Genomic DNA, 25718 nt, shown 5'->3' with positions numbered 1-25718 from the left:
AAGTCTCAGGAGAAACAGAAAAAACAGACTACAATCATGTGAGAAACAGCACAGTGCTTCCAGTCACCGTTTTACTCAGGATACAGTAAGTTAAGCTGTATCCATACAAAAGCAATCCTTCAGTTACATGGATCACAGACCCTGTGACAGCATCCTAATGGAGATGGATGAAGACTAAAACTAAGCCTAAGAACAGAATCTGGGAGCTGAAACTGTTTTCAAGACAAACTTAAGCAGCAGTGCAAGAACAAAGTACATTTTACCAAGGTTGATGGCTTGGAGCGATGGCTTGGGAGTTTTGGAGATTTGGGATTTTCCCCCCCTGGCATTTCTAAAACGGAGCTGGTTTAAAGAAAACACAGAGCAAATAGTCCCGACCTCAAGTGAGAATAAAGTCCTGTATAGAGGCCTTAACTTTTTTAGCTTCATGGTAAGAACAGCTCAGCTATATCAAGAGCCAGACTGAAGGCAAGGTCTAAGCAAAGCTTTGTCCCAGTCTTGCAGACATTTTGGAGATTGCTTCAAAATGATGTCTCCTTGTTAGACAGCTAACTGAGGTCAGACTTAGGACTGTACAGTACTGGGACCAAACTTCTTTTGAAATTTGAAGTCCCAGTAGCTGCAAAACTAGCAGAATAAATATTATTTCTCTCACAAGACTTCAAAGGCAGCTTTTAATTTCCACCTGTTCTGTTAGAGTTGACCTTTTAGAAATCTCTTGCTTGTAAGATAAATAGCTTTATCACTGCCTAGCCTGCTGACATTTGAGCACTCACAAAACATCTTGTTCCTGATACTGCTTTCAACCAGCACAGAATACTCTGCAGAGAGTAGATACAGAATATTAACTCATACCCAAAGTAAGTTTTCAGAGATCCTGAATGAACATGTTTGCATGACTTCATAAATGGTCATCTTATGGATTAAATAGGTTTTACCAACAGTGGTAACTGGACTGGTCACAGACAACCCATACTGATTTTACTGCATTTTATCTGTCCTTAAGTGCTTCAACAGTTCCTCTTTAAATGTTAAGCACAGAAGTTGAAGCACATTAGCAAAATCAAACATTTGAAAAAAAGGTAAATGAAGTGGAAACATCTGCTGTGGAGAGTTATAGATATCATAGAAGAATAAATCTACTCCCTTAGAAAGACAATGAATAGATTAATACTTTGTCTTCTTGAAAATACTGGGTTTTCTCCTCCAACAGCACCACCAGCAGCCACAAGATGCAGAACCAGATGCAGAAACACTGCAGGCAGGTGGGGGAGGGCTGCCAAAATACACTCAGCAAGAAAGCTGTGAATGTCCTACTACTGTGACAACCCATTAAAAAGGGAAGGACCAGCCCGCACTTGCAAAGATTTTGAGCTCCCAAAGCCATGTACCACTGAAACCACTCAGGTAACAAATCAAATCCAACCAGTTCCTTTTAACTGTTTCGTGCAAGGTTAGAGAAGGCACATTCTGCATGGCCTTTTAACAGGCTGTATAAGCTCATTACAAAGTTCGTAGGTTTATTGGGTTTTTAACATCTTACTATGTATAGTGGTACTCTACTTTTCCAAGACTTTCTGTAAGATATTGACCAATGTAAAAAAAAATTGTGTACACAGACAACACAGTTCTCAATCAAACTCCACAAACAAAACTTAATTCCATTATTGCTAATATAATGACCAAGTTCTAATGAACTAAACACTAGCTTTACCTTGTTTCTTCACAATCCTAAAATTATTTATCCATGCTTAAAAGTTAAAATCGGAAAGCTAGCATATTTGTACCTTAATAATAAAATTAATTTTTTCATCACCCTTTATTTCCACAGCTCATACCTTCATTTTTTTAAAAGCAAAAGTATTTCCTGCAGATTCAAAGTTACCTTTACATTTTGCAGTGTTACAACAGAGTAATCCAAATCCCATTTAGTGACTTCTGCAGGGAAGATGAAATTCATTGTGTGCTAAATAGAATTTCAATGCAATCCACATATAATAAAGCTAGAAGGCAATTAAGTTTCTGAAGAAGACATTAATCTAGGCTGTCACCCATAAAAACCCAGCATTCAAGGCTAAATATGCAAACAGCATCAAAAAGAAAAAAAGAAAAGAAAGCACACGTGTCCTGGACAATTCACCAACCCTCTGAAACTGAAAATGTTTGTAATTTTAACATCAGATTCTGAAACTTTTCAAAGCAAACAGAATAAAACAAAGGAAAGCAATTACTGTTTGTCAGTTAACAGTTTTTTGTTAATAACAACTCAATTCAGCTAGAGCTGCAAAACTAAAGTTGCGCTGTAAACAGTGTTCAAGGCAGCCTGCCTTCTGCTCCCAGCAATGCTCATCCAGCTGATCTCAAGCATTCAGTATCCAGCCTTAACTGTGGACTGCTTTGCAACTGAGTTGCAAAGCGGGAGAGTGGTACTTTTTGGTTGGTTGGTTGGTTGGTTAGCTCGTTTTTGTGAAATTGCCTCGTGTTGCAGAAGTATGAGAAGAATGCCAAACATTTGCAAGATGTTAAAATAATTAAGTAACAAACATTAACCCCTAAAGAATCAAAAGCCATTTCAATACAAGCCAACAAGTTAAAATTCTCTTGTTTCCTTAGTACTTTTCTCTAGCTGGATGCTGCAAAATTTCAATATACACATGTCAATGTAATGCTCAGAGACAATACGCTCATATCCCATAGCTCAGTGTCTACTGGATTATAACCACCAATGGCACATCCTTAATTATGCTTTATTGCTTTGATATCATCCTATTTAGAGCCTGGAATTTAATCAGTATCTCAGGTGAGGGCCCGAAAATTAATCAGTATCCCAGGACATGCTCCTCCTCTCCATCTGTGCTTGTACTTCCCTGCTACTATTTAAAGAGGTTTATTAGAGTGTGATGCACGACAAAGCATTTCCACAGCTGAGACACCATGTTATTTCATTAGGAACGCAAACATCTCTTTTCCCCCCATGCAATATGAACTAAATAAACACACACACACAAAATGCCTGCCTTTGCTGCAAGTATAAAGATCTTTTTTTCCTTAACAGCTCTGTAGCTGGAAAAAAGAAACCTTATAAACAAACTGCTGCATGTGCTAGGCAAAGAAATGACTGACCAAGCTTCTGACCTGCAAATAGAAGGGATACAAATTTTTAAATATAAAATTTATACTCAGTAGCACTTGCAAAACAGCAAATTTCAGCCCCATTGCATTCAAAATAAGCTAGTGTTAAAAAGAAGCTTATCCTAGTGATAGGTTATAGATCATAGTCAAGTCTCGTTCTAATACACAAAGAAGGAGATGATTTTAAAGTGCTAGCTTCCGTGTTTTCAGCTCTTTATAAAGATGCCTGGGCATTTATTGCCATGTTTAGCCTGTTGTGAAAGATATATGGCATGCAGAAGTCAGCCTCCAATTGTTACTGGGGCTGCAAGAAATGCAAAAAAAATGTTGGCCACAAGAATGAGCAAAGAGAAGTCCAAAGAAGCAGGGCAATAAGAGCAGGAAAACCAAGCAACTGGCTCATATGAAACAAACAAACAAACAAAAAAAAACCCTGGAAAGAAACAAACACAGAAGCCTAACAAACGGTATGCAGAATATGGCAAGATGAAATTTAGTGTAAAAGCAGCCGTAACTTTTTTGCTTTTAATTTATTACATTTAAAAGGATGCAATAACCTAAGCACTGGAGTCTACACAACAACAAACCCCCATCTGCTATACTTTCAACAGGACACTGTGAATCCATGAACCTGACAGAGCTGTCTATAATACTATGGTGGTACATACTATAAAGACATCAAAATGCAACTGGACAAGTCTCCTTCTGCAACAGTCACTGCTATAAAACAGAGTATAAGCAAAATTGAGTAACTACAGAAAGCAAGAAAGGCATTCCATTTATAGAACTCATCACCAGGCTACCTAATGAAAAAAAGTCGCGTCAAAGATAATTTCTTAAATATTCTTTCACTGCTTTGTCACACATACAGAGATGTAAAGGAAGACAGTAATTTATAATACCATGTTCTCTGATAAAGGCCACACCAGCTCTGCCTTGAATGCACAACTCCCTTCTGAAGCAAGGTATTAGCAACCTTCAACAATGAACCCACCATCTCCTCAAGGATTTTCAACCACCACCCAGCCCTGGGCTTTGCAGCCATTTCATCAAATCTGGGTCAAAACTTAGCAAGTGCGGATCAGTCGATCAGAAATTAGTACTTTGTGTCATTGTAACATCTCTACATGGTCTGCATGAAACACTAAAACATTTAACATTGCCCCAATAAGGTCTTTAAATTATAAATACACTGAGTTCACATTGCAGAAAAACAGGAAAGAACAAAAAAGCAAGTGTGCTCTGAAGAGACAGTGCACAATTTTCGTGAACATTTCAAGTTTTCAGACATCAGAATAAATTCCATAAAGACCATAAACAAATGGAAAGAGAAGCAGTCTTAGCACATTGGTTGGAAAGTACACATTTTCAAAGTTTATATTTCAAAACCACAACTGTCAAAAAAATCATTAGAGTGAGGGGGAGAAAAGAGTGTTCAGGGAGTTGTTTAGATAAGAAATATCACAACCCTTGAACTTTATTTTTAAAGTGACTGCCAGTTGTTACAGATTTTCAACAACTTTCTGGCTCCAAAGAGATGGCAGTGGGGATTCAAGTTTACTTAGCCTTTCTTTGGGGTCATATTCTTAGGTTACAGGTTAAATGGCAGACTTAAGAAATTCCCTCACTGTCCCAGTTCTCTAGAGGCATGTATTAACTGCGGGCAATAGCATAAGTTTCATTTTGAACATGCAAGTTTCCACGACCTCTGGCAAATCCCGCCTTCTGAAGTTCAGTATTTTTTAAATTGGCCTGAGAACTCAGAAATACCATTGCCACAAAACCAACTCCTGACCAAAACACACTGCCAGTGCTTCCAGACATAAACATTTCACTATGGCTTATTTCCAAGTATCCACTGCAAATGTACAAGCTCACCCTTCCCCACCACAACCCATCAGCCTGCGTGACACTCCTCAACTCTCTGAGGAACAGCAGGGGAATTTAAACCAAACTGTGTAACAAGAATATTGATTAAACCGTACTGACAAAACAAAATCATAGGATCCGGGAGAACAATATAAGTTTTCTCCTAGATTACCCACCACGAGCTTTTTGTGTGTTTACTTGCAAAAACCACCTGCCCAGGGCACGAGGTGATAAAATCCAGGATCAGAGGCACCACCTTTCAGCCTAGGCGGACGTGGAAGTGCTGCGGGCAGTGTTCGCCCGCTTTTCCGGGAAGGTCTCGGTGCCGGGGCCCCGCTGGAGGCCCCGGCTCCGGTGCCGGCGGCAGCGGGGCGGGAGCGGCGGAGCTCCCACCGCTGCTCCAACTCGCCCACAAGTTGAGCGCCGGGGAACGCGGGGCGAGGGGAAGGACGGGACGGCTCCGTATCAGCAAAGAGCAGCCTCCCGCTGTCACTACCTGCTGATGAAGCCATCCCCATCGCCGTCGCAGGTCTGGAAGAGGCGCCTCATCCTCTCTTCCTCGCCCGTGCTGGAGGTATCGGTGCTGCTGCTGCCGGTGCTGTTCACCTCCGCCACAGCGGCTGCCGCCATCATGCGCCCCGCTCCGGAGGAGGAGGAGGAGGTGGGTAAGGAGGAGGAGGAGGAGGCGAGGCTGCCTCGGGCGCCCGGGATTCCCAGTCCCGCCGCGCCTGCAAAGTGCGAGCGGCAGCACAAAGCCGGGGCGGGGGCTCTGCCGGCCCCGCGGGGGCTCGGAGCGGGCACAGGGCGGCTGAGGCTCAGAGCTCCCGCCGGCCACGGCATCGTCAGGCGCCGGGATCACGGTGGGACCACCGGGAGCGAGCGACCGGCGTCGCCAGCCCGTGGCCGGCTGCCCTCTCTGCCGGAGGCCGCCGAGTGCGGCGCGACCCGAACCCGCCGCGGGGGTCGCTTGTTCTCCTTGGGCTGGGCAGGGGTCCCTGCTCCGGGGGTGCTGCTTTGGCTGCGGCTTTGGCCGGTCTGTGGAAGCCAAAACTCAGCGTTTTCTGTAGCGCTGCGTTTGCACTCCAGGCTTGATGGGGTACTGGTCAGGTAGAAGCATTCTGAGGTGCAGAGCAACAGCCCCTCTGGACTCATCCAGTTCCCTTCCACTGAAGTCAACAATTCGTTTTCCTGTTCTGAACATTTTGTGGCCTATACCCTTCCCTGTCTGTTGGTCTCCTTTTCATTTAAAGAAAAGTAGTTTTCTTTGCAGTCGTCATGTGGCCAGATGAAAAAAAACAAAATCGTGCCTTTAGTATCTTTGCCACCCTTCTCAATATCTAATTAAGTTTTATTCAGCGCTTTTAATTCTCATTCCTGTGAAAAGAAGTGATACAGCACCAGCATCAATCTGCTGCTTTATCTCTAACTGGAAACAGCTATCCTGAAATAGTCTAGAATAGCATTTCAGTTTACATATCGCATTATGTTTCTTACTCCATCATGTCACATGATTAATTTGGGTGAACTAATATTTTCCTAATCTATTTCTGTGTTTGAAAAAAAACGGCCTTGTTATTAAGGACATATTTTGCCCTCATAGCATCAGGTATTATTCTTTTCCTAGTAATTAAGTCTTTGAAGATATCCCCTTCATGCCACAAAACATCTTGATCTTCCTTATTGCTGACAGGTATGAATAATAATGACTATATACCCAGCAAAGTTATCACACTTGTTGTAAAGTGCCTTTAAAATACATTAACTGATGGCAACAGTTCTAATTGTTAATATTTATTGCATCTTGATTACGCAAGTCATTACAAGGTAAAGAGTTCCTCTGGCATTTTATTAACTAAAACTACTTGCAAGTGTAAGCATGCATATACTCACTCTCATATTGTGTTGGTCTCTGCAGATTTCCAAATTACGTTGCTCACATTAGTTCTTGCTGGATGACCAGGGCACCGTAGTATGGAGCTGTCCTAGGGTGACATTATGATGCTTGAATCCCCAGCTGTCTGTTCTGTTTATGCTGGATATTACATTCTGTGCCTTCAAGACTGGCTCTGAGAGCAAAGTGGAAGAAATGTAGAGGACTGTTATCAGCCTCACTCACTCCTTCACAGTCTGCTGGAACACAGAACTCCACTGTTATTGTCTGGGCATGGATGGGGCAGAACACTGTACTCCTTTTGCTTTTTCGTTAGTTAGTTAGTTAGTTAGTTAGTTAGTTAGTTAGTTAGTTAGTTAGTTAGTTAGTTAGTTTAACTGGCTGAGGCAGTCCGAGTTTTCCCTGAACTGCTTTTCTTTCCCTTTTCTTGGAACCGTTCGATCCTGCTCCAGACCGGGACCCTGGGAAACACCGAGGAAACATCGTACAATGCAGCCTGCCGGGGCTACTCTGCAGCTTTTCCCAGCGCCGGAGGGACCGATAACAGAGCGACCACCACCGGGAAGACTTTCTGCATTTGTCATCTCTTCAGAGCAGTGAATCAGTTTTGTCATCCGGTATTGTTCATTTTGTGTGCTGGGGAGTGCTTTGCCTGTTAAATAAACAGGTTCTTTCCACTTCTCTCCAGGGAATCCTTCCCGAACCAGTTGGGGTGAGGGGCCGTGTGGGTTTGATTTCTGGAGGGGCCCCTTTTGGAGGTTTCCACCCAAATTTGCCCTAAACTGGGACACACTTCCATACTCTTTCAAGGCACTTAAACTAGTGTATGTTGCAGCTATTCTTTCAGATGTTCCATCTCCTGACCTACAATGTTCTGACTTTTAGTGTTAGCATACGCTTTTTCAGTCCTAGGCAGGATGTTCATGTGTGGTACCAGCTGATTACCACAGCTGTTTGTTTACACTGAGGACTGGGATGTGAAGTCACACAACCATTTTCTTCTGCGAGATCCCACAGACAAGCTGTTCAATACCACACACAAGAATCCTTGCGCACATTCTGCGAGTATAGCACACACTGCTTCTTACTAAGAAGAAAATTCTTAACCACAGGGAGATGGACTCTATGTATTTGTATGCATCCCTTTCTTCTTGAGATATTCTTTAATTATGTGATTCTTTGCAGAGTCCTATAACTGTTTCCTGACGAGGCCACCAGTATCAATGGAGCAATATTGGATCCAAAATACAGCAATGAGAATCTCCAAGAACAATCTCTCTCCATCCTGATGCTATCTGCCTAGCCTCCCAGTTTGCCAATTTTCACCATTTTTAAACTAATCTCCCACTTCCTGTCTAATCTAGATAACACTTTATCTTGCTTCACACAATAGCTTTCTTTGTGGATCAGAAATTCACCCATTTTTTTTTCTTCTCCCTGCTCATTGTGAACAATTTTTGAGTTGGTTGAATTGAATTTTTCCTCCCATCTTCTCTTTATGGGGATCAGCTGTAGTTAACTTTTTTTTGCATTTGAACCAGTCCCAAGAAAACTTGGTGCAATGGTTTCTGACTTTCCCTGATAACAAATCACCCATACCAGTTCCTCCTTCCTGATAGGAACAGCTGATATCCTAGCTGTGGTATGGCATGCAAGACTGTAAAACCAGCTGTGCTTTCTGGTTTATATTGTGATGCCCATCTAATTTTTTAAAAAGATGCAAGTTGGGAAGCAATACCCTAAGCTGCAGTTAGTCACATTCCTGTGCCTGCTGTGAATTACGTGGCAGTTCAGTCCTACAGCCAATTTCAGATGGCAAACTCCCCACACTTAAAACACAAACTATGCTGTGCAGCAGAAAGTACAATTCTGCCTGAAGTGCCCCCCGTGTGAGGGGTATGTGGTGCCTAGAATTTGTGAAGAGAGAACAAGGAAGGAGGGCAAGGAGTGAGAGTTCTTTACTGCTGTGAGTAGCAAAATAGGCTTGATATTTCTCAAAAGAAATATTTTAAAAGTTTATATGTTTTCTGTTTAAGACTGTGGGTTTTAACTCCCAATCATTTGGATATTTGTTTGTCTTCTTATGTAAGTTAAATAAATCTTTAGTTTTTGAATATAATTTATATTGTACAATATAAATTTTCCATAATGCCCTGATTTCCAAATTCAAATAAGCGTATGTCAGACAGTCAATGCAAACGTTAATGGCAATGATGTAGCACTACTAGCTGCACTTAATCTCCAACATTTATATACCCAAAATCTGACATCTCTGAAAGATGGGCAGGAGACATCTAATTTCCAGACATGCTGGACTTTTCTGAGCTTTCACCAATCAACAGAACACTTAGGTTCATATGATCCCTGAAAGTCAAGTCTACCTCAAATTAGATGCTGAACAATTGAAAAAGAACATCACTGTAAACCTCTCCAGATTTAACTATAAATGGTTTTACAGTAGAAAACAACTTATGTAACTGCATAAAAAGCTGCCAAATGACCAAAATCAACTGACCAAAAAAAGAGAAAGATTTCCTTCTAGATAATATTCAGCCACAGCATTTTTCAATTAACCTCTTTCAAAACTCACCAACAAAACAAACAGTAACCTAATTTGCAAGCAGGAAGTTTTAATTTAGTAATATTCCTTAGAGCAAGGCAGGCAGAGTGTGCAATGCTGAGAACTTTCTCAGCATCCAGAATCCAACTGCCCAGAATACCATCCCTTTCAATTTCCTAAATACTACATCAAGCCCTTTCCACACACTTGCTAAAAAGCTCCATGAGGTTCTTGGTTAATAGACATGTCAGTGTTATCTAAGTGACACTGTCACCCAAAACAGATGGGTTCCCTTGGGGATATTGGCAGAGTCAGGATGGCACTAAACCATAGGTACAATTAAAACTTTGTTTCCTTAACAGGATGTTGTGATTGATATAGAAGAGAATTTATTATTAGACTGCCACGGGATTTCTAAAAGCATAGTCAACATAGTACAATTTGTAACTAGCATGGTGGAGAATTTAAAATACAATTTAACTTATAATTTCTAATCACCTGGATCCTCTGCAGCTCGGGTCAGATTCCAACCCATAGCTTATTGTATCAATATTACAATCAAAATCTCAAGGGGCTGCCTGGGAAGGCATAGCAGGGCCTGGTAGCCATGACCACCCAGCCACTGCAACCAGGTCAGACCAGGGTATCAGACACCTCCCCGGGGACAACAAAGGTCAGGCTGGGACATGGGACCAGGGTGAAGCTGGCTTGGGCACCAGGCACTCACATAACATGACTTTGCACATGCATACCAAGCTATTAAATGTGGGTGTGCCTAGATCTAAATCTGAGCCTATAACCTATTAACCTATATAAACCATGCCCAGGTAATATAAGGGCTAAGGAGAAGTTATTTCCTATCTAAACATACTTTTTTTTTTTTTTAATTTTTATTAGTGAAGTGAAATTAAAAACATACTTTATTTTCTGTGATGTAACTTACAAAATGCATATTTTTGATGTTGCTGTGAGACAGATGGGAGAGATAGCTATTCTAATTGCTGCCACTACTTAGATATTCAGACTGAAGATTTTGATGTATACTACAATCAAAAGCAATGCCTGCTGGTGTCAAAGCAGAGATGATTCTGTGTTTCAGTCAGCTTCAGATGAAGGCCATCTTTGTTTACTGATCTTCACCATAAAAAAAATTCAAGTAACAGACATATAACAGGAGTTCAAATTAATGTTATTTAAAACATCAGCAAACTGCATCTGCTGCTAACAGAGCAATGGTTTAGCTAGAAAAATGCTAAGTTAAATTCTCATCAAAATCTTGTGTCTGAAGTCACTGTATTACCTTCTTCACATTACTTCATTTAGATCCACTTCTCATCATAGACCTATGATTTCAAGTTCCATCTAGAAATATAACTCTTCTGCAGCCTTTTCTGTGGAAGTCTTAGCAAGTTGAGCTGTTTGAAAACTCTTAAAACAGTATATTAAAAAAAAGTTGGGTTTTTTTTTTTGGTGAGGCTGATTTTTCTGATTTTTCTTCTCCTCCTCCCAAGAGAGATCTGCAAAACTAAGGTATTTTATCTAGGACTAAAAATACTTTAGAAAGAATATTAATTTTTAGATAGAATATTAATGCCTCTTTTGAAAAGCTTCCTCCTCATTTTTCACCTTTATAAATGCTCAAGCACCTTGTAAAACTGTTCTGAAAAGTGTATTTTTTGTGATGATGATGAAGAATGGAAATGAGAACAGTTTGCCCCTTTTTCCAAAAATATCCTAAACTGTTCTCCTACTCAAACAGATTCCTACTCCTGGATCTTACATAAGGATCCGCATTTCGGATACAGAAATTTAGAAGTTCATTTCCTCGTTTCTTGTATATACATGTAAAAAAAGATATTGAATATTCCACTATTTTTTGTCAAAGTATGTTATTTGAAGCTATATCTATGTTGACAAAATACTACTTTGGTCAAAAAAGTGGGGGCACATGTAAAGATAAATGGTCTTTTTGTAGACTGACTGTGAGGTAATCTGAAAACTTTTTTCTGCAGGGTACTGATGACTGATAGTTAAACCTGTTCCGTGCTCCAGAAATTTTCTGCAACATAGGTATTATTTTGGTCAAAATATTTCATTGAAACAGTATTTTAACAGGAAATTACATTCTGGATAAATTAATCTCCATAGGGAGCACATCAGTTCCACTCAGTTCCACTTTCAGCAAAGACGCAAGCACATACATCATAGGTATGAAACTCCTAAGCTCACAAGACATGGGAACCCTGTAGTTTTCACGCTGCCTTTATAACATGTTGTAGACACAGAAAGATATGTTAGCGCAGGATCATTCCACTCTCCCTCCAGTCCTCTGTCATTTGTTCTCCCTGGAAACTAGAGTTTCTCAATTTAGGAGTGGGGAGTAGTGGAGAAAGCTGTGGGAAGAGCTGGGGCATATCTGACCCTGTTGGGAATCATGCTCTTCCCCAGCCTTCATTCTGGATTCATTGCTGAACTCTATAGATGCCTTGAGCGCTACTGAGGGGTTGCAGTGTTCCCCTGGAAGTTCAACAGCAATGAGGGAAATGGATTTGTAGAGACAAAGCCCAAGCTCTGGACTGTGGCAAGTGAGGACCTGAGAGAGGTTGTTTTACAAGGACAGAACTGATCAAAAGGCTTTTTCCTTGATGTCTCAAAAATAAATAAAAACTGAAGTGAATAAGGGAAGTGGAAAAGATAGATAAATAAGAAATGATGTGTCAGTAGATGATAGGAGAGGTTACAGAAATGGGGCAGAGGCAATCACCCGGATCAGCAGCCAAAGGTCTGGGGAACGATCACTGTATCAATGCATACAGTAGAGGGCAGTAAAGCAAGAAATGCCCATTTTCACTGCAGTTCATTTATTAAACAAATATCTCTCAAGTGTCATTGTCTTACTTCCCTAACTTACTTCATGGGATCATTAACGCTCACAGCAACCAACAGCTATCTGGTTACAAATTTACTATGATGCCTAAAAAACCCCCTACACACTGGAATTCCCTTTTTTTCCCTTTTTTTTTTTGTAATCAAGGAACTGAAAAGAGAAATAAATCTTGTGTTCTTTCATTGACTTGATCTTGAAGAATTGGCTCACCAGTGAACCTTGCATCATATTTCAACAGCTAATAAGTCTTATAATACTTAAAATCATTTAAAAAATCCCAAACAAACAAAAACGTACTTAGAAATTCTGACTAACTATTTTGCAGTCAAATCTGACACAATCTAACACAGTACATAACAGATAATACTGTTTAACCAACTTCCTTTGCAGTTCTTTTTCTCTTAGAACTGGCATCTTTTGTGGAACATAAGAGTGTTTACAAGAGAGAAAATGTTCTGCAAACTGAAAAGAAGTCAGCAAAACTGCCTCTAGGGAGGGTAAAATAAGAACACCTAATTGTATTTAAACATGCAGATGTATTTTTGCATAAAACTGTGCTGCCTCTTAATTCTTCGTATAAAAAATACATGGGCATTTGGACATATGTTAATAGAAGGAAATAATTTTTATTCCAGGGGTTGTTTTGAGTAAACATTAGCCAGAAGGTATTTCTCAGGCCATTCATGAAAACAGAATTTTTAAATACAAACAGGTTGTTATTTCTAAAATGAAAGTCCACAGCTAGTAATTTTTATTAAGAGTATGTACAAAGAAGTATGCCTCCATGTCTAAGAGCTTCGGTAAGCACAATTCTTTGCTCATTCATATGCTGAGTCCAGACTGCAACTCAGTATTTAGCAGGGCTGCAGCAGGCAGTGTATGCCTGACTACATTCTCCTATTTTTTCACCCTTCTAACAGCATTGGACAGTCAAAAAAGCAGTGAAAGAAGAAAAGCACGTCTTAAGGAATTTGTTATGCAGGATGCACTCAGGCTTCACGCCACTCTTAGCCATATAAATGAGACCTAACCCAACAGTTAGTTATCTCTGTGTGCTGCTGTATTTAAAGGATTGCAAACAGAGAGCAGAATTGAGTCTGAGGAATCATTTTTCGGAATCACGGGGATTTTTGTCTGTTGGAAAGCAAGATGATGCTGCTAAGAGGCAGAAACTGTTAATAATTAAAGACTTCTGATGTGACTCTTTCAAATCAGTTATGAGTTCTCATTTTTTACTGTTGATACAAACGATGATAAGAGGAATGCTCATTTTATTCAGCTGAAGTGTTTAATTTTCCATAATAACTTGATGTGCTCTAAGGTGGCAGTACTGAATGTCACAGGAACAACAATAAGGAACTAGCATTATGTACTTTGGTTGAAGATACATAGGCAGATACCTGAATGGAAAAAAATTGAAAACCTTAGAACAGATCAATAGTTCTGCTCCACTGTGACCTCTCAATGCAGAATTATGCTGAAATGAGCCTTGTAAACGCTTTGGTAGAAGTGGTTTAAGAGCTATTTTTCAGCCAGCTACATCAGACAGTGAGTGCTTATTTTCCATTTATTTAATTCCCCACTTCAGTTCACAACTGAGGAGTAGTTTGTTCTTCTTCTAAGTACTCTCCTTCTGACCTAACGATGTTTCCAAAGCAGCAGCTTTCAACACCGAGTCCTGTGTCATGCCCAAGAGGTTTGGGTTTAGGTTCTACCTCGTGTCCATAGCGTGCAGTCAAAGGACAGCAGGAAAAGGCGATCCAAAATCAAGGGCAAGTAACGCTTTACAGAGTGAGGAGGCTGAGGGCCGAGATGACCCTCGCCACGCCTACGTTTAATACCATGCAATTAAATCACGTATTTTATGACTAGACAGGGTACCAGTGCCCCTTTTTGGTCACAGCCGTACACGTACCTCGGTGCTTAGGCACGCTTCCCCCCTAACGGCGGGAAAAGAGCCAAATTCCTTCCGTTCGGGCCGATTCCCGCCGCGGGAGCCCCGCCCCACCGCCAGCGTGGCCCCCCGGGCCGCGGAGCTGCGGCCCCTGCTCCGTGTCGGTGTCGGGGACGTGTGGGGCCGTGACACGGGGCCATGTCGCGACACAGGCGGGTCCCGCGGCGGCAGCCCGGCGGGGCCACGGGGGGCTCGGTTGCCGCCGCGGTGCGCGCCCGGGCCGAGGCCCTCAGGGAGGTCGGCGTGGACGAGGAGGTGGAAATGGCGGTGCAGCTCGCCCTGGAGCGGTTCCGGAGCGGGGACGAAGCGGGTGCGCGGCACAGCCGGGCCCGGGGGCAGCCTGCGGGTGTAGTGAGGGCGGGGATGCTGCCCCTCTGCCCGGCCCTAGTGAGGCGCAGCTGGGCTGCTGTGTCCAGCTCTAAGCGTCTCAGCACAGAGACAGGGAGCTACGGGAGGAGGTCCAGCAGAGACCACTGAGCTGAGATGAGGGGGCTGGATCATCTGTTATCAGGAGAGGTGTGGGAGATGGTCCTGTTTAGCCTCGAGGAGACTGAGAGGGTATTTCATTAATGCATATAAATGTCTTCAAGATGAGTCCCAGGAAGGCGGTGCAGACTTTTTGACAAGGAGCAATGGCCATAAAACAAGAAGTTCCACCTCAACATGAGGGAGCACTTCTTTCCATTGAGGGTGTCAGAGCACTGGGAATGCTGCCTGGGGAAAGTGTTGAGTTTCCCCCTCTGGAGACATCCCAAATCCCGGATGTGTTCCTCTGTCATCTGCTCCAGGCGACTCTGCCTTGGCAGGGGGGTTGCACTGCGTGGTCTCCCTTCCAATCCTAACAATTCTGTGGGTCTGTAGCATGGAGATAATACATCAAGATTACTGCCTGTTGCATTATTACTGTTTTTTTCATTATTATTTATCCTTCTAGAGATGGAATTTCCTTCTAGTTTCACTAGTAGTGAAAGAGCATTTGTTCATCGTCTCTGTCAGTCTCTTGGACTGGTATCTAAAAGCAAAGGGTGAGTTGGGGTACAGTTTTTGGTTTTTAGCTGCAGACCAATGCAATTTCATGACTGACGATAACCTGATTGATGTTTTCAACGTACTCCACCATGTTGCAAGGAATAGTATTAGAGAAAAAAGTGTAAAAGTAGACACAGAAATAAGTATCTTTGTTCATTGCTGTATGTGTGCTTGGAAAAACTTGTGACATGCATTTTGGTACAGCTTGCTTTTCCACTTCTACTTAATCCACTTAGTGGATTTAATGAGTCCATTAAAAAAGTTTCACTGTGAAGTCTGGTTTTTTTCAAAGATTTTGCATAGATTCTCATACCTTGACAGATAAAAGTTAACCCAGAGTAGGTTCCTTATTCCTAAAATAGATTTTCTTTCCCCCCCCCTCACAGAAAAGGAGCCAATCGATACCTGACTGTGAGGAAGAAGGATGTATCAGATGCACATGCAGTCATGACTTGTGACTTGGCTCTCCGTACGAAGCACACCGTTCGGAGTCTCATTCAGAGCTTTCCTGTCACAAACAAGGAGCGCACAGAACTCCTGCCAAGGACAGAGAGAGGACATGCCTGTGCTGTTGAATCTGGTATGTTCTGTGTGTCTTCTGATTTGGACTTGCCCTTCAGTGCCACTTGAAAAAACCACCTGCAACCCAGTGACAAAACAAACCTTTCTGTTCTGTCCCCTCTCGCGTCCTCTCAGACACCATTAAACAAACACATGTTTGTTTCCTTTTAAGGTCTTTTATAACTGTTATTGTGAGGAACTTGGGAAGTCATATCATGCACATTGTGCTGTGTTAATTTAGAAACTTTGAGCCAATTCCAGCCAAATCTTTTTGGAAGTACATTTGTGAAATGTGGTTTCATAGAAGTACTCTGAGGTGGGATTGAAGAGTCAGTGTTACCACAATGCCATAAGAACACCCTTATGAGAAAACTAGGTTGTGTATTCTGCTTATAGAAATGAATGTCCTTGACAAATCAAGAAGTTTAGTTTTTATTTTTTCATCTCCCCAAAATCGATTTGGTCCTTAAGAGACTATTTTCTAGACTTCTTGATTTCTTGAATACAGAAGGGTTTGCTGAAAGACAAACTTCTGATAAAATTGGTTTGTTTTTTTAATTAAAAGAAGGAGTATTCCCTTTTTTTCAAAAAAAGAGTACCTTTTTTTTAAAGCAAGGCTTTCATCTAGATTCTTGCTTTAGAGTTACACTGTGTTTCTGTGTGCATAGATGGTTGTAGTGAACTGAAAATACTTGTACCAATATGCCTTGTTTAATTGCGTGTTTCTGATACATGGTATCTTTTAGTGCTTCCTTTGCTGTTTTTTTCAATTGTTTCAGTTGGTTAATAAGATTGTTCAATGAACAGAAAGAAGCTATAATAGAAGTACTGAAATGCAATGTCTTAGCAATGTAAGGACTAAGTTAATGAACAGTCTAATAATTGTCTTTTCTGCTTCTCAAGAATTTATTTTTAGTTCCCCTCATCTCTAAGTCTGTGTTTGTCTTGGTACAGCAGAGCTTGAAATTTAGTATATGAATGTATTAATCACAGTTATCATGTGTATAATTAGTCTACAGAAAGCTCTTAATTCTTCTGGAAAATAATTATCAAGGAACTACAGAGTGGCACTTGCAACGATGGATTTGAAGTAGCTCCCTCAGAAGCACGTTTTTGGCTACTTACGCACTGCTTTCTAGCACATCACGCTGCTGTGTGGGGTCCAGGACTCTTGATGCAGCATGCTTGCATTAGTATGATTTCAGGCAAATTTGTGCAATAGCTTAAAGGTTTAACTCTGTAAGTGTGTATTTCTAGGGAGAACTGCAGGTGTGAAATGTGGGCACAGTTACAAAGGCCACCAAAATACACCTGGCCGCTTTTCTCTGGTTTAGTTTCTCATTCTCCTTTTGCTCTTTGTAGGATTTTTTGACTTGGAGCAATGCTCTGGAAGAGTCTGGTTTTGTTCAAAATACCTGTGAAAGTAATAACTGTTTTGAAAAATATCTATTTCAAGCACCTCAGGAGGACATGTTGTTATAAATATGACTTCTAAATTGTGATGGGTTTGTCACTTTACCCACAGGGATGCATAAAAAGTCAGCAACATTAATTTTTACGTACAATTTTTGAGCTGTGTTTTAGTGACCTTCCTCTGGATCTGTATAAATAAACTTTTAACTTCTCTTTACAGAAAACAAAGAAGTAAACAAGACAAGTGGTCGACTTAATGATGGTATCCCCCAGGTCCCAGTGAAAAGAGGGGAATCAGACTTTGATTCCTTCAGGCAGTCATTACCAGTTCTTGAAAAACAGGAAGAAATTGTCCAAATAATAAAGGACAATAAAATTGTTTTGATTATAGGAGAGACTGGGTCAGGAAAAACTACGCAAGTATGTTTCTTCAATGAAATAAAAAACATAACAGTGGTTATACTAAACTAATGCCAATCGTGTAACATTTGTGATATGGGATATTTTTATGCTATTTAGCATAAAAAGCTATTTAAGGCTTTTCTTTTCCTGTATGATTGAAAATCTTGTGTTCCAATTAATTTTCTTGCTTTTGAAACACTAAGCCAGTAGACAGATACTAAAAGCATAAATTTTTCCTCACAATTTTCTTGTAGATACAATTTTTTCATTAAAATAATGCAAAATATTGAAGGGAAAGTAACTGTGATGTTTGTATACCTGTTTTTCTTCTAAGGCTCTTTATATTCCTAGTACCCACAGTAATATATTTTTTGTGTTAAAATGAGAGATTATCTGTAGGAGGCTTTTTTTTAGATTTCTCTGAAGCACGAGAGAGACACTGCAAGTTTTTTCTTTAAAAAAAAACCTAAATAAGTTATACTTAGAAATTTATTTTCTACTGATTCAGGTATGCTTGCAGTGATAATCCTAATGAAAAGTCTTTTGCAGTGTGTAATACTGAGATGCAGTTAAATTGTTTCCCTGTACTAACAAAGCTGTGGCTTTCTCAAAGAGTGAATTTGAACCACTTCTCTACAGATCCCTCAATTTATCCTCGATGACTGCTACAAGAATGGAACTCCCTGTCGTGTGTTTTGTACTCAGCCAAGACGTTTAGCAGCTGTTGCTGTGGCTGAACGAGTGGCTGCAGAAAGAAGAGAGAAGATTGGCCAGACAATTGGTTACCAGATCCGTTTAGAAAGCAGGTACTAATGCTATTTCTAAGTGTCAGTTGATCTTGTGCTGGTATTGTGAATCTTGTGTACATTTAAACTGCAGTATGTTTGGGATGCAGCCCCACAAATTATAGGTGGGATATGTTATTGCAGGTAAGGGATACTCTTGAGAGTACTAAGAGTAATGTAAAAACGGAGATTTCAATATCACTTGATGAATTAGTCTGTAAAGCAGAGCATGAATGGATTGTGTGGGGTCTTTACATCTTTGTGCTGCATAGGCAGTGTCATTTCAAGGAAGGGCCAGCAGTTGGGACATGAGTGACCAGAAGATGGCAAAAGGTTGTGTTGCTCAAGTGAACAAAGATAACACATAGCTGTGAAAATTAATGTACTTGAACAACAAAGCCACAATAAGAATTCAAATGTGTGTGTGAAAGCTCAGAAGGTATTAAGAGATTAGATGAGCTGGTGAAGATGTATCACAAATAAGCTGGATGATTAATATATGGAAGTACTATGCTGACAGAGGAAGAGCAAAGTCAGATCAAAATGGAAGAATTACTGGAAAAAATGCAGAAAATCCCCCTAGAAAGGAATCAATACATGTAATCCAGAGAAAACTAAAAGGGGGAGATAACAATATTTTGAGTTGTGGACAAAAAAAAATCTGGAGTGGAGATGTTTAGAGGTGTTTATAGTAATACAGCACAGAAGTATAATTTTTAAAGTTTTCTTAACTGCCTTCCAGAGAAGAGCTGTGGAGTACAGTACAAAGGAACTTTTCAGCTCCTTTTGCGTGGCCAGAGGAAGTAGTGACAATTGCAGTTTTTATTGGGGCAGCTAACTCTGCCCCAGATATAGAATTGTAACATTTGAGTATTTTGACCTCCTGAAAAACCAGAGTATCAGCAGATTACTTTGTGATTTAGTCAGCTGTAATGTATTGTGTCTTCAGGGCAAGGCTTTGGGAGCCGTGGGGTGGTGTCTGTGAGAAGGTGCCAGAAGCCTCTCCTGTGTCTGACAGAGCCAGTGCCAGCCGAGACAGACCTGCCTCTGGCTGAGACTGAGCCCATCTGTGGTGGTGGTAGTGTCTCTGGACAGTCGGGAATGGGTAGGAAAACCTGCACAACAAAGGCAGCAGCTGAAGGAGAGCAGTGAGAGAATGTGAGAGAAGCCGCTCTGCAGACAGAAAGATCAGTGCAGGAGGGGGGGAGGTTCTCCAGGTGCCAGATGCAGCCCATGGTGAGGCAGCTGTGTCCCTGCAGCCCATGGAGGTCCGTGGTGCAGCAGGGATCCCCCTGTGCAGGACTCCATGTTTGGGCAGGTGCATGCGTGAAGGAGGCTGTGATCCACTGGGAGGTCTGTGCTGAAACTGGCTCCTGGCAGAACCTGTGGCCCCGGGAAGGGAGCCCACACAGAAGCAGGTTTGCTGTCAGGATTGTACCTGTGGGGGTCCCACAATGGAGCAAGCTGTTCCTGAAGCACTGGACTCTGTGGAAAGGGACCTCTCCTGCAGCAGTTCATGGAGAACTGCAACCCATGGGAAGGACTTGTATTGGAGAAGCTCATGGAGGACTGTCCATGAGAGAGACCCACATTTTCCTTCTTGACCCTGTGAGTCTTGGTGTGTTTCCTCTCCCCTACCCATGAAGAATACAGGTAGAGTAGCTGGGGAGGCAGTTGGCATCCAGCTAGGCTCATCCCACCACGTGTAGTCAAATGCAAAGGCTATATCCAGGCATATGCTGAGGAATTGAAGCTTGGTTTTCCTCATGGAATTTTCTAGTAAATTGAATGACAAGCAGAGTTTCTTCATAGTTCTCTTTTACTTCCTTATTTATTAAAATTTGAATCTTATTTTTTCAATTAATCTGTTGTCCATAGTTTTGGGGCAAAAGCACTACAAATTGTTAGGAAATGTCTGGGAAAAGGCATAGTTTCAAAACAAAAGGTGTGCGTGAGTCTTTTGGGGAGAGAACTGTAATTCCTCTTCCTGTCAGCAGCTGCTTTAGTTTTTGATCTATGGAAAGCTAACTACCTTTAAATGGTGCAAATCCCCTGAGTTGTCTCTGTGATGTGTTCCATAGGGTTTCTCCAAAGACCCTGGTAACATTCTGCACTAATGACATGCTCCTTCGCACACTGATGGCAGGAGACAGCACCCTCTCCACCGTGACCCACGTTATTGTGGTGAGCATCCTGTGGTCTTTCATGTGGGGTGGAGCAATATGTATTGCTTTAGAAAATGGGGTCCTCATTTTTTAAATTTAAATTTACAAAGGGCTTTAGGTGTTTTTGTCTGGTAGAATCTGAATAAACTTTAAAGACTTCCTGAGTCCTTAGTATGCATATTTTAAGGATTTTGGTGTTTTTCTGTGCATTTGTGTTTTTTCCTATAAAAATATTTTATTTTCATGCCAATGATTAGTTGTGGAATTGGGAGGAGTTGAGGAGGACAGAAGTGTAAATTTTTCTGGACTTCCCCTGTTCCTCAGAAAATCTTTAGGGAGGTTTAGATTGATGTGGCTCAATATGATCATGTCAGAATTTCTGTTGTCATGTATTTGTTTTAGCAATATCAGGTTTTCAGTCCGTTTGTTTGCCCATATATAATAATATAATGTGGAGGCCAGTTGCTAGCAAATTACTCAGGTGTGTTCATTTATGATTATGTTAGTATTCCTATTGTGGAATTTAATAAGTAAGAGGAACTAGAATGCTTATGGCAAGACTCAAGTACTGAAGATTAAAAGAAAACATGGTAAGTTTAGGTGCCTACCTGTTTATCAAAGCATAAAAAAAGCATGAGAATGATCTATACATTCTTGATGTCAGCCTATAAACCTTGTATTTGAGCCATTGCTTCATTCATTCATAATACAAAACAAAACAGAGGAATGACAAAGGTGGTTATTCAGTTATGTGCCTTAATTTATAGGCTTTGTGTATGACTTGTCTAAGCAATCTCTGTGTTTTTCTGATTATGTGGTGTCACATTTCTTTAAATGCTTGTCAGTGGTGAAGTGAGAATTTATTAAAGTAAGATTTGTAGGATTTGTGGTTTGTGGCATTTTCTTGAAATTTGGCTTCAAATACAAAATTAGAGGTGTTTCAGATATTCACTTTGGCCTCTGAAATTAAGGTATAGAGCTTCAGCATTACAATGCACTCAGCTCTGATAAAAACTTTTTGAATTTTTTTTTTCTGATAGAAAGCATAAAAACCCCCCTTTTTTAAAAACCCTGTTACTTAAGCTAGGCATACACATTTGAAGCCTTTGTAATGTGCAATCAATTTTTTTTTTAAAAGTTCGTTTTTGTCAGAAGTCGTTATCTTGAATCTGTGAGGTTTTTTTATCTCTCCTTTTTTCTTTTGTTACAGGATGAAGTACATGAGAGGGATAGGTTTAGCGACTTCCTGCTAATAAAACTGAGAGACGTGCTGCAAAACCAGAATAATTTAAAACTAATTATTTCTAGTGCTGCTTTAGATGCAGATCTCTTTATTAGATATTTTGGAAGCTGCCCAGTAATACATAGTGAGTATTTATCTTAACTCTTAAATCTGACTGTACCTGCCCTGAGACTCACAGATCTTACTAAACTGTAGCAAACTATTTTGATTAAAGGTGCATGATGAATACATTGAGAGTTACAGGAATCCTTGTTCTTTGTGTAGTCAGATTTCTTGTTTCTTAACTGTTTTCCTAATTCAGAATGAAGTGTTTCAGTCACTGGGAGTTCTGTAAATGCAGGTGTGTCCTGCCCCCTTCCACTGTTGATAAAGAAGTAGGAAAAGGTTATTGAAGTGTTGTCTTCATGCTGATACAGGACTTAGGAGCTACATGAGTGTGACGCATATTAATACACTCCAGTAGATTCTTATTCTTCATGAGAGTTGTTACTGGTTACTGGATAAAACACAGGTAACTGTACCTGTTCAGTTTAAAAATACAGGCATAAGCAGTTTGGGTTTCATGTTAGAATCACGTGATTCTTTGATTTTAAGCAAATTAGTAGCCATTCATCTAGGTAAATATTCAGAAAAGGCATCTAGTTTCTCTTAGTTTGTGTTGACTCAGTTACCTGCAGTTAGATTACATTCAAATGCAAAGAAATTACCATTATTGCTGTTTTAATTTCATTTGACAGATCTTTAGTAGAGGCAAAATACAAATGCATGGGGGATTTTTGTGGGTTTGGGGTTTTTTTCACCACCCTCCTTGCTTGCAGGTTTTCTGCATGGATTACCTCATCTGGCACCTTACAGTCCTCTTAATTTTTCAACAATAATGTCCAAGTTTAATGTGTTTTGAAAAGTAGTTTTTAAGATAAATGCTTTATTTGACAGTCAGGTAGACTCTCTGCATGTCAGCCTTTTTTTAAAAAATCTCAGCAGTTTTAGGAAACAGGTGGGATTGCTTACTGGTTTATTTTAGCAAATGCTTGTTAGAAGGAAATCTCTTTTCCCCTTTTTTTGCAGGTGGAAGTGTTTATTTCTAGTTCCCAATTTTGAATTTCTGCCTAGTAGAATAAGTCTTGCAACTTATTGGAGATGGGAATCTGGAAATGACACGTGATTTCATGTTCTCTGAATATTTTTTGCCTCAGTTGCGATTGTTGTGTGGCTTTCCAGTTTACTCTTTTTGCAGCTTCTTATTCTTTCAGATTGGTATATTTGTGTTGGAAATTCTGATGACAGTCTCTCCAGTTTACCACAGTGCTTATGCTGGTTATGCAGTAAAAGCCAAGAGCAATTGAAAATAGGGATTTTTTTGGGGTTTTTTTTTGGGTTTTTTTTTTTTGTGGTTTTTTTGTTTTGTTTTGTTTTGTTTTGTTTTTTTGAGAATTAAAAGAAGCGGCTGTTTCTGTTAATATAGTGAAAAAGGTTTGATTCTTCTTCAGCAATATGGATGACAAAATTCTGACCACAGAAACCAACATTTTGTAGTCGTGGATTGCTGTAGTACACAGAGTTTGTTATCATTGTTGGAATACTTCCTCTGTGACAACTTTGAAAAGTATGTGAATTGTGGATTGTTCTTTCTGAAGGAAAATCCTAAGTGACCTAAAGTCAGCCTAAGGGGCAAGAAATCAAAATGTAGAGATTTTAATTCTTCATGCAAAAAGCATCCTTTAATGTCCACAGATAAGGTCTAGAAAATAGTAATGTTGACATAGAAATCAGGATAAATTATTAGAAGGTAAAGGCCACTGGGATGTCTCATATGACAAGAAGTACTCCGTAAACAAAGCTCAGCTTTGCTGAATTAGTTGAGGACATGGAGATAAGTCTATCTTCTCACATACTTCTCATGAAAAGAAAGTAGTTCAATACAAAGATGTACTGTCTCCATGTGGAACCTTGCAAAAACTGTATTAATTGCTTATTAATTAATTACATTTTTAATCCAGGTGGCAGGCTTACATGGCAAGTTCTTGTTTGTAACCCTAAACAAAAATGGCTGTTTTCTTTTTCTCATTTAAAAAAAAAAATTATGGGTAATAACTGTCAATGTTATAATCATCAACATCTCTTGTTATAACACTTGATAAAATTGAAGAGCTTGATGAGAAACAAGATGGCATTTTACATTGGAAATGTTTTGTTTTGTATAATTTTGAGAAAAATAAACTCCAATGAAGATAATTTAAAAATAAATATATGCTGTAAGTGAAGCTAGTGAATATATAATCTTTAATGGATTTTTTATACTTTTAGTCCAAGGGAGACCTTTTGAAGTTAAAGAGATGTTTCTGGAGGACATTTTACGAAGCACTGGGTATACAAACAAAGAGATGGTGAAGTACAAAAAAGAGAAGCAGCAAGGTTGGTGGACTGCTTAATTGCAAGGGTTAGCAATGAGAATCATTGATTGATTGAACAAACAATTGACAGGATTATTTTCTGTTAAAATTCCAAAGTCAGAAGATTAAATGAGATGTGGTAAGATGGCAGCAAGTATCTTTAAGCTCTCAATATTTACATTGTTGAAATAGTTTATGCAATTAAAGAAAAAAATGGTGTAGAGTTAATGTAACTGGGGGCTTTGACTAAAGAAGCATGGGATGCCCTGTACCTTTGGGTGTAAATTAAAGTGCAGCTATTAAAGCAAGCAGGATTTTGTACATATGCATGAAATGTACAAGTCATTCCTTTTAGTAACATTTTTCACTGCTTTCTTCTGGCATGGATATATTTTTTGTAAGTGTTAACACTCTTGAGCTGAACATAATTGGTTTTCAGTTGATTAAGTAGATACTGCTTCAGAAGTTTTCCTGGCAACTGAAAGTAATGATCCCAGTGATTATTTTAAAAAAAGTTTTTAAAAAACGCAAACCTCAAAGCTATATATATAACATACAGTCCTAACTGGATATTTATTACAATGCTCAGCTCTGATCACTGGGAACAGAAAAGTTTGATTAAGACACTGGTGTTTTCTACTGTTTCTTGCGTGCAAAAATAAGTTGTTACATGCAGGGACTGTATCACTTTTCTTCAGCATTCCATTTCTGGAAAAAGATCTGGGCTGAGTTTGTGTGAAAGGTGATTACTTAAGGAAGATTGTTGAATGCAGTAGTTTGGACTAATAGAGGCTTGGGAGGTTAAATCCCAAAATGGTAGGTTTTGCCTTGTTCTTACAGCCCTTGTTTTCAGTGGTGCACTTTGGATACCCTTAAACACGTCATTTATCTTGGACTATTAGTAGCATTCTAGATTAAATAAAAGAGGTTGAATAGGTAAAACTTTGACCTGCTGTAACTGTCTTTTTTAGTAGAAAACAATGGATAATAAAGATGACTCTAAAATTTTCTTGGTGAATACTTTGCATTCTAGAAGAGAAACAGAAGAGCACTCTTGCTGAGTGGTGTTCAGCTCAAGAAAGTACAAACAAACTGACATCTCGGAGACAAAAATCAGTTCCAAGGGCAAATGAGGAGTACAAATGGTTGGATGAGGGTGGTGACACTGTCTTCAATCAACTGGTAAGTTTTTTCTTTTGTTGAAAGAAGTGTTTATATTTGTGTTGTATTACTAGCCATTTAAAATCTGTTTTCTAAAGATAGTTCTGTAGAGTCTTTCAGGATATTAATGTATTTTACAGATTACTTTATTAGGATTAACTGCTCTAGTTACGGTGCTTGTACGCAGCTTTTCCTCCGTCAAATGGCTCGACTGCCGTTGTGTTAGTACTTGCATATGGCAAAATCAGTGCATTAACTGATACCTGAGTGTTG

General features: G+C 40.0%; 2 protein-coding genes across 4 annotated transcripts in view; one reads left to right on the top strand and one right to left on the bottom strand.

Annotated features, from left to right (window-relative positions):
• MCC (MCC regulator of WNT signaling pathway) overlaps window positions 1-5856 on the bottom strand; it is a 184000-nt gene extending 178144 nt beyond the window's left edge. The window contains exon 1 of one of the 3 annotated variants that reach the window (XM_005494560.4): window positions 5498-5856. In XM_005494560.4, coding sequence (XP_005494617.2) covers window positions 5498-5841 — 344 coding nt within the window. In that variant the 5' untranslated portion in view covers window positions 5842-5856. The remainder of the gene's footprint in view (window positions 1-5497) is intronic. The other 2 variants (XM_026797725.2, XM_074533460.1) reach the window with 2 other exon arrangements.
• LOC102071553 (3'-5' RNA helicase YTHDC2) overlaps window positions 5522-25718 on the top strand; it is a 37413-nt gene continuing 17216 nt past the window's right edge. The window contains exons 1-11 of the mRNA XM_074533459.1: window positions 5522-5662; window positions 7345-7509; window positions 8078-14603; window positions 15228-15318; window positions 15709-15902; window positions 17517-17716; window positions 18338-18504; window positions 20565-20667; window positions 21859-22015; window positions 24199-24306; window positions 25318-25466. Of these exons, the coding sequence (XP_074389560.1) occupies window positions 14432-14603; window positions 15228-15318; window positions 15709-15902; window positions 17517-17716; window positions 18338-18504; window positions 20565-20667; window positions 21859-22015; window positions 24199-24306; window positions 25318-25466 (1341 nt within the window). The 5' untranslated portion in view covers window positions 5522-5662; window positions 7345-7509; window positions 8078-14431. The remainder of the gene's footprint in view (window positions 5663-7344; window positions 7510-8077; window positions 14604-15227; window positions 15319-15708; window positions 15903-17516; window positions 17717-18337; window positions 18505-20564; window positions 20668-21858; window positions 22016-24198; window positions 24307-25317; window positions 25467-25718) is intronic.

This window comes from Zonotrichia albicollis, chromosome Z (genome assembly GCF_047830755.1).
Source record: "Zonotrichia albicollis isolate bZonAlb1 chromosome Z, bZonAlb1.hap1, whole genome shotgun sequence".
Taxonomy (NCBI): domain Eukaryota; kingdom Metazoa; phylum Chordata; class Aves; order Passeriformes; family Passerellidae; genus Zonotrichia; species Zonotrichia albicollis.
This window is presented reverse-complemented; position numbering and strand designations above follow the sequence as displayed.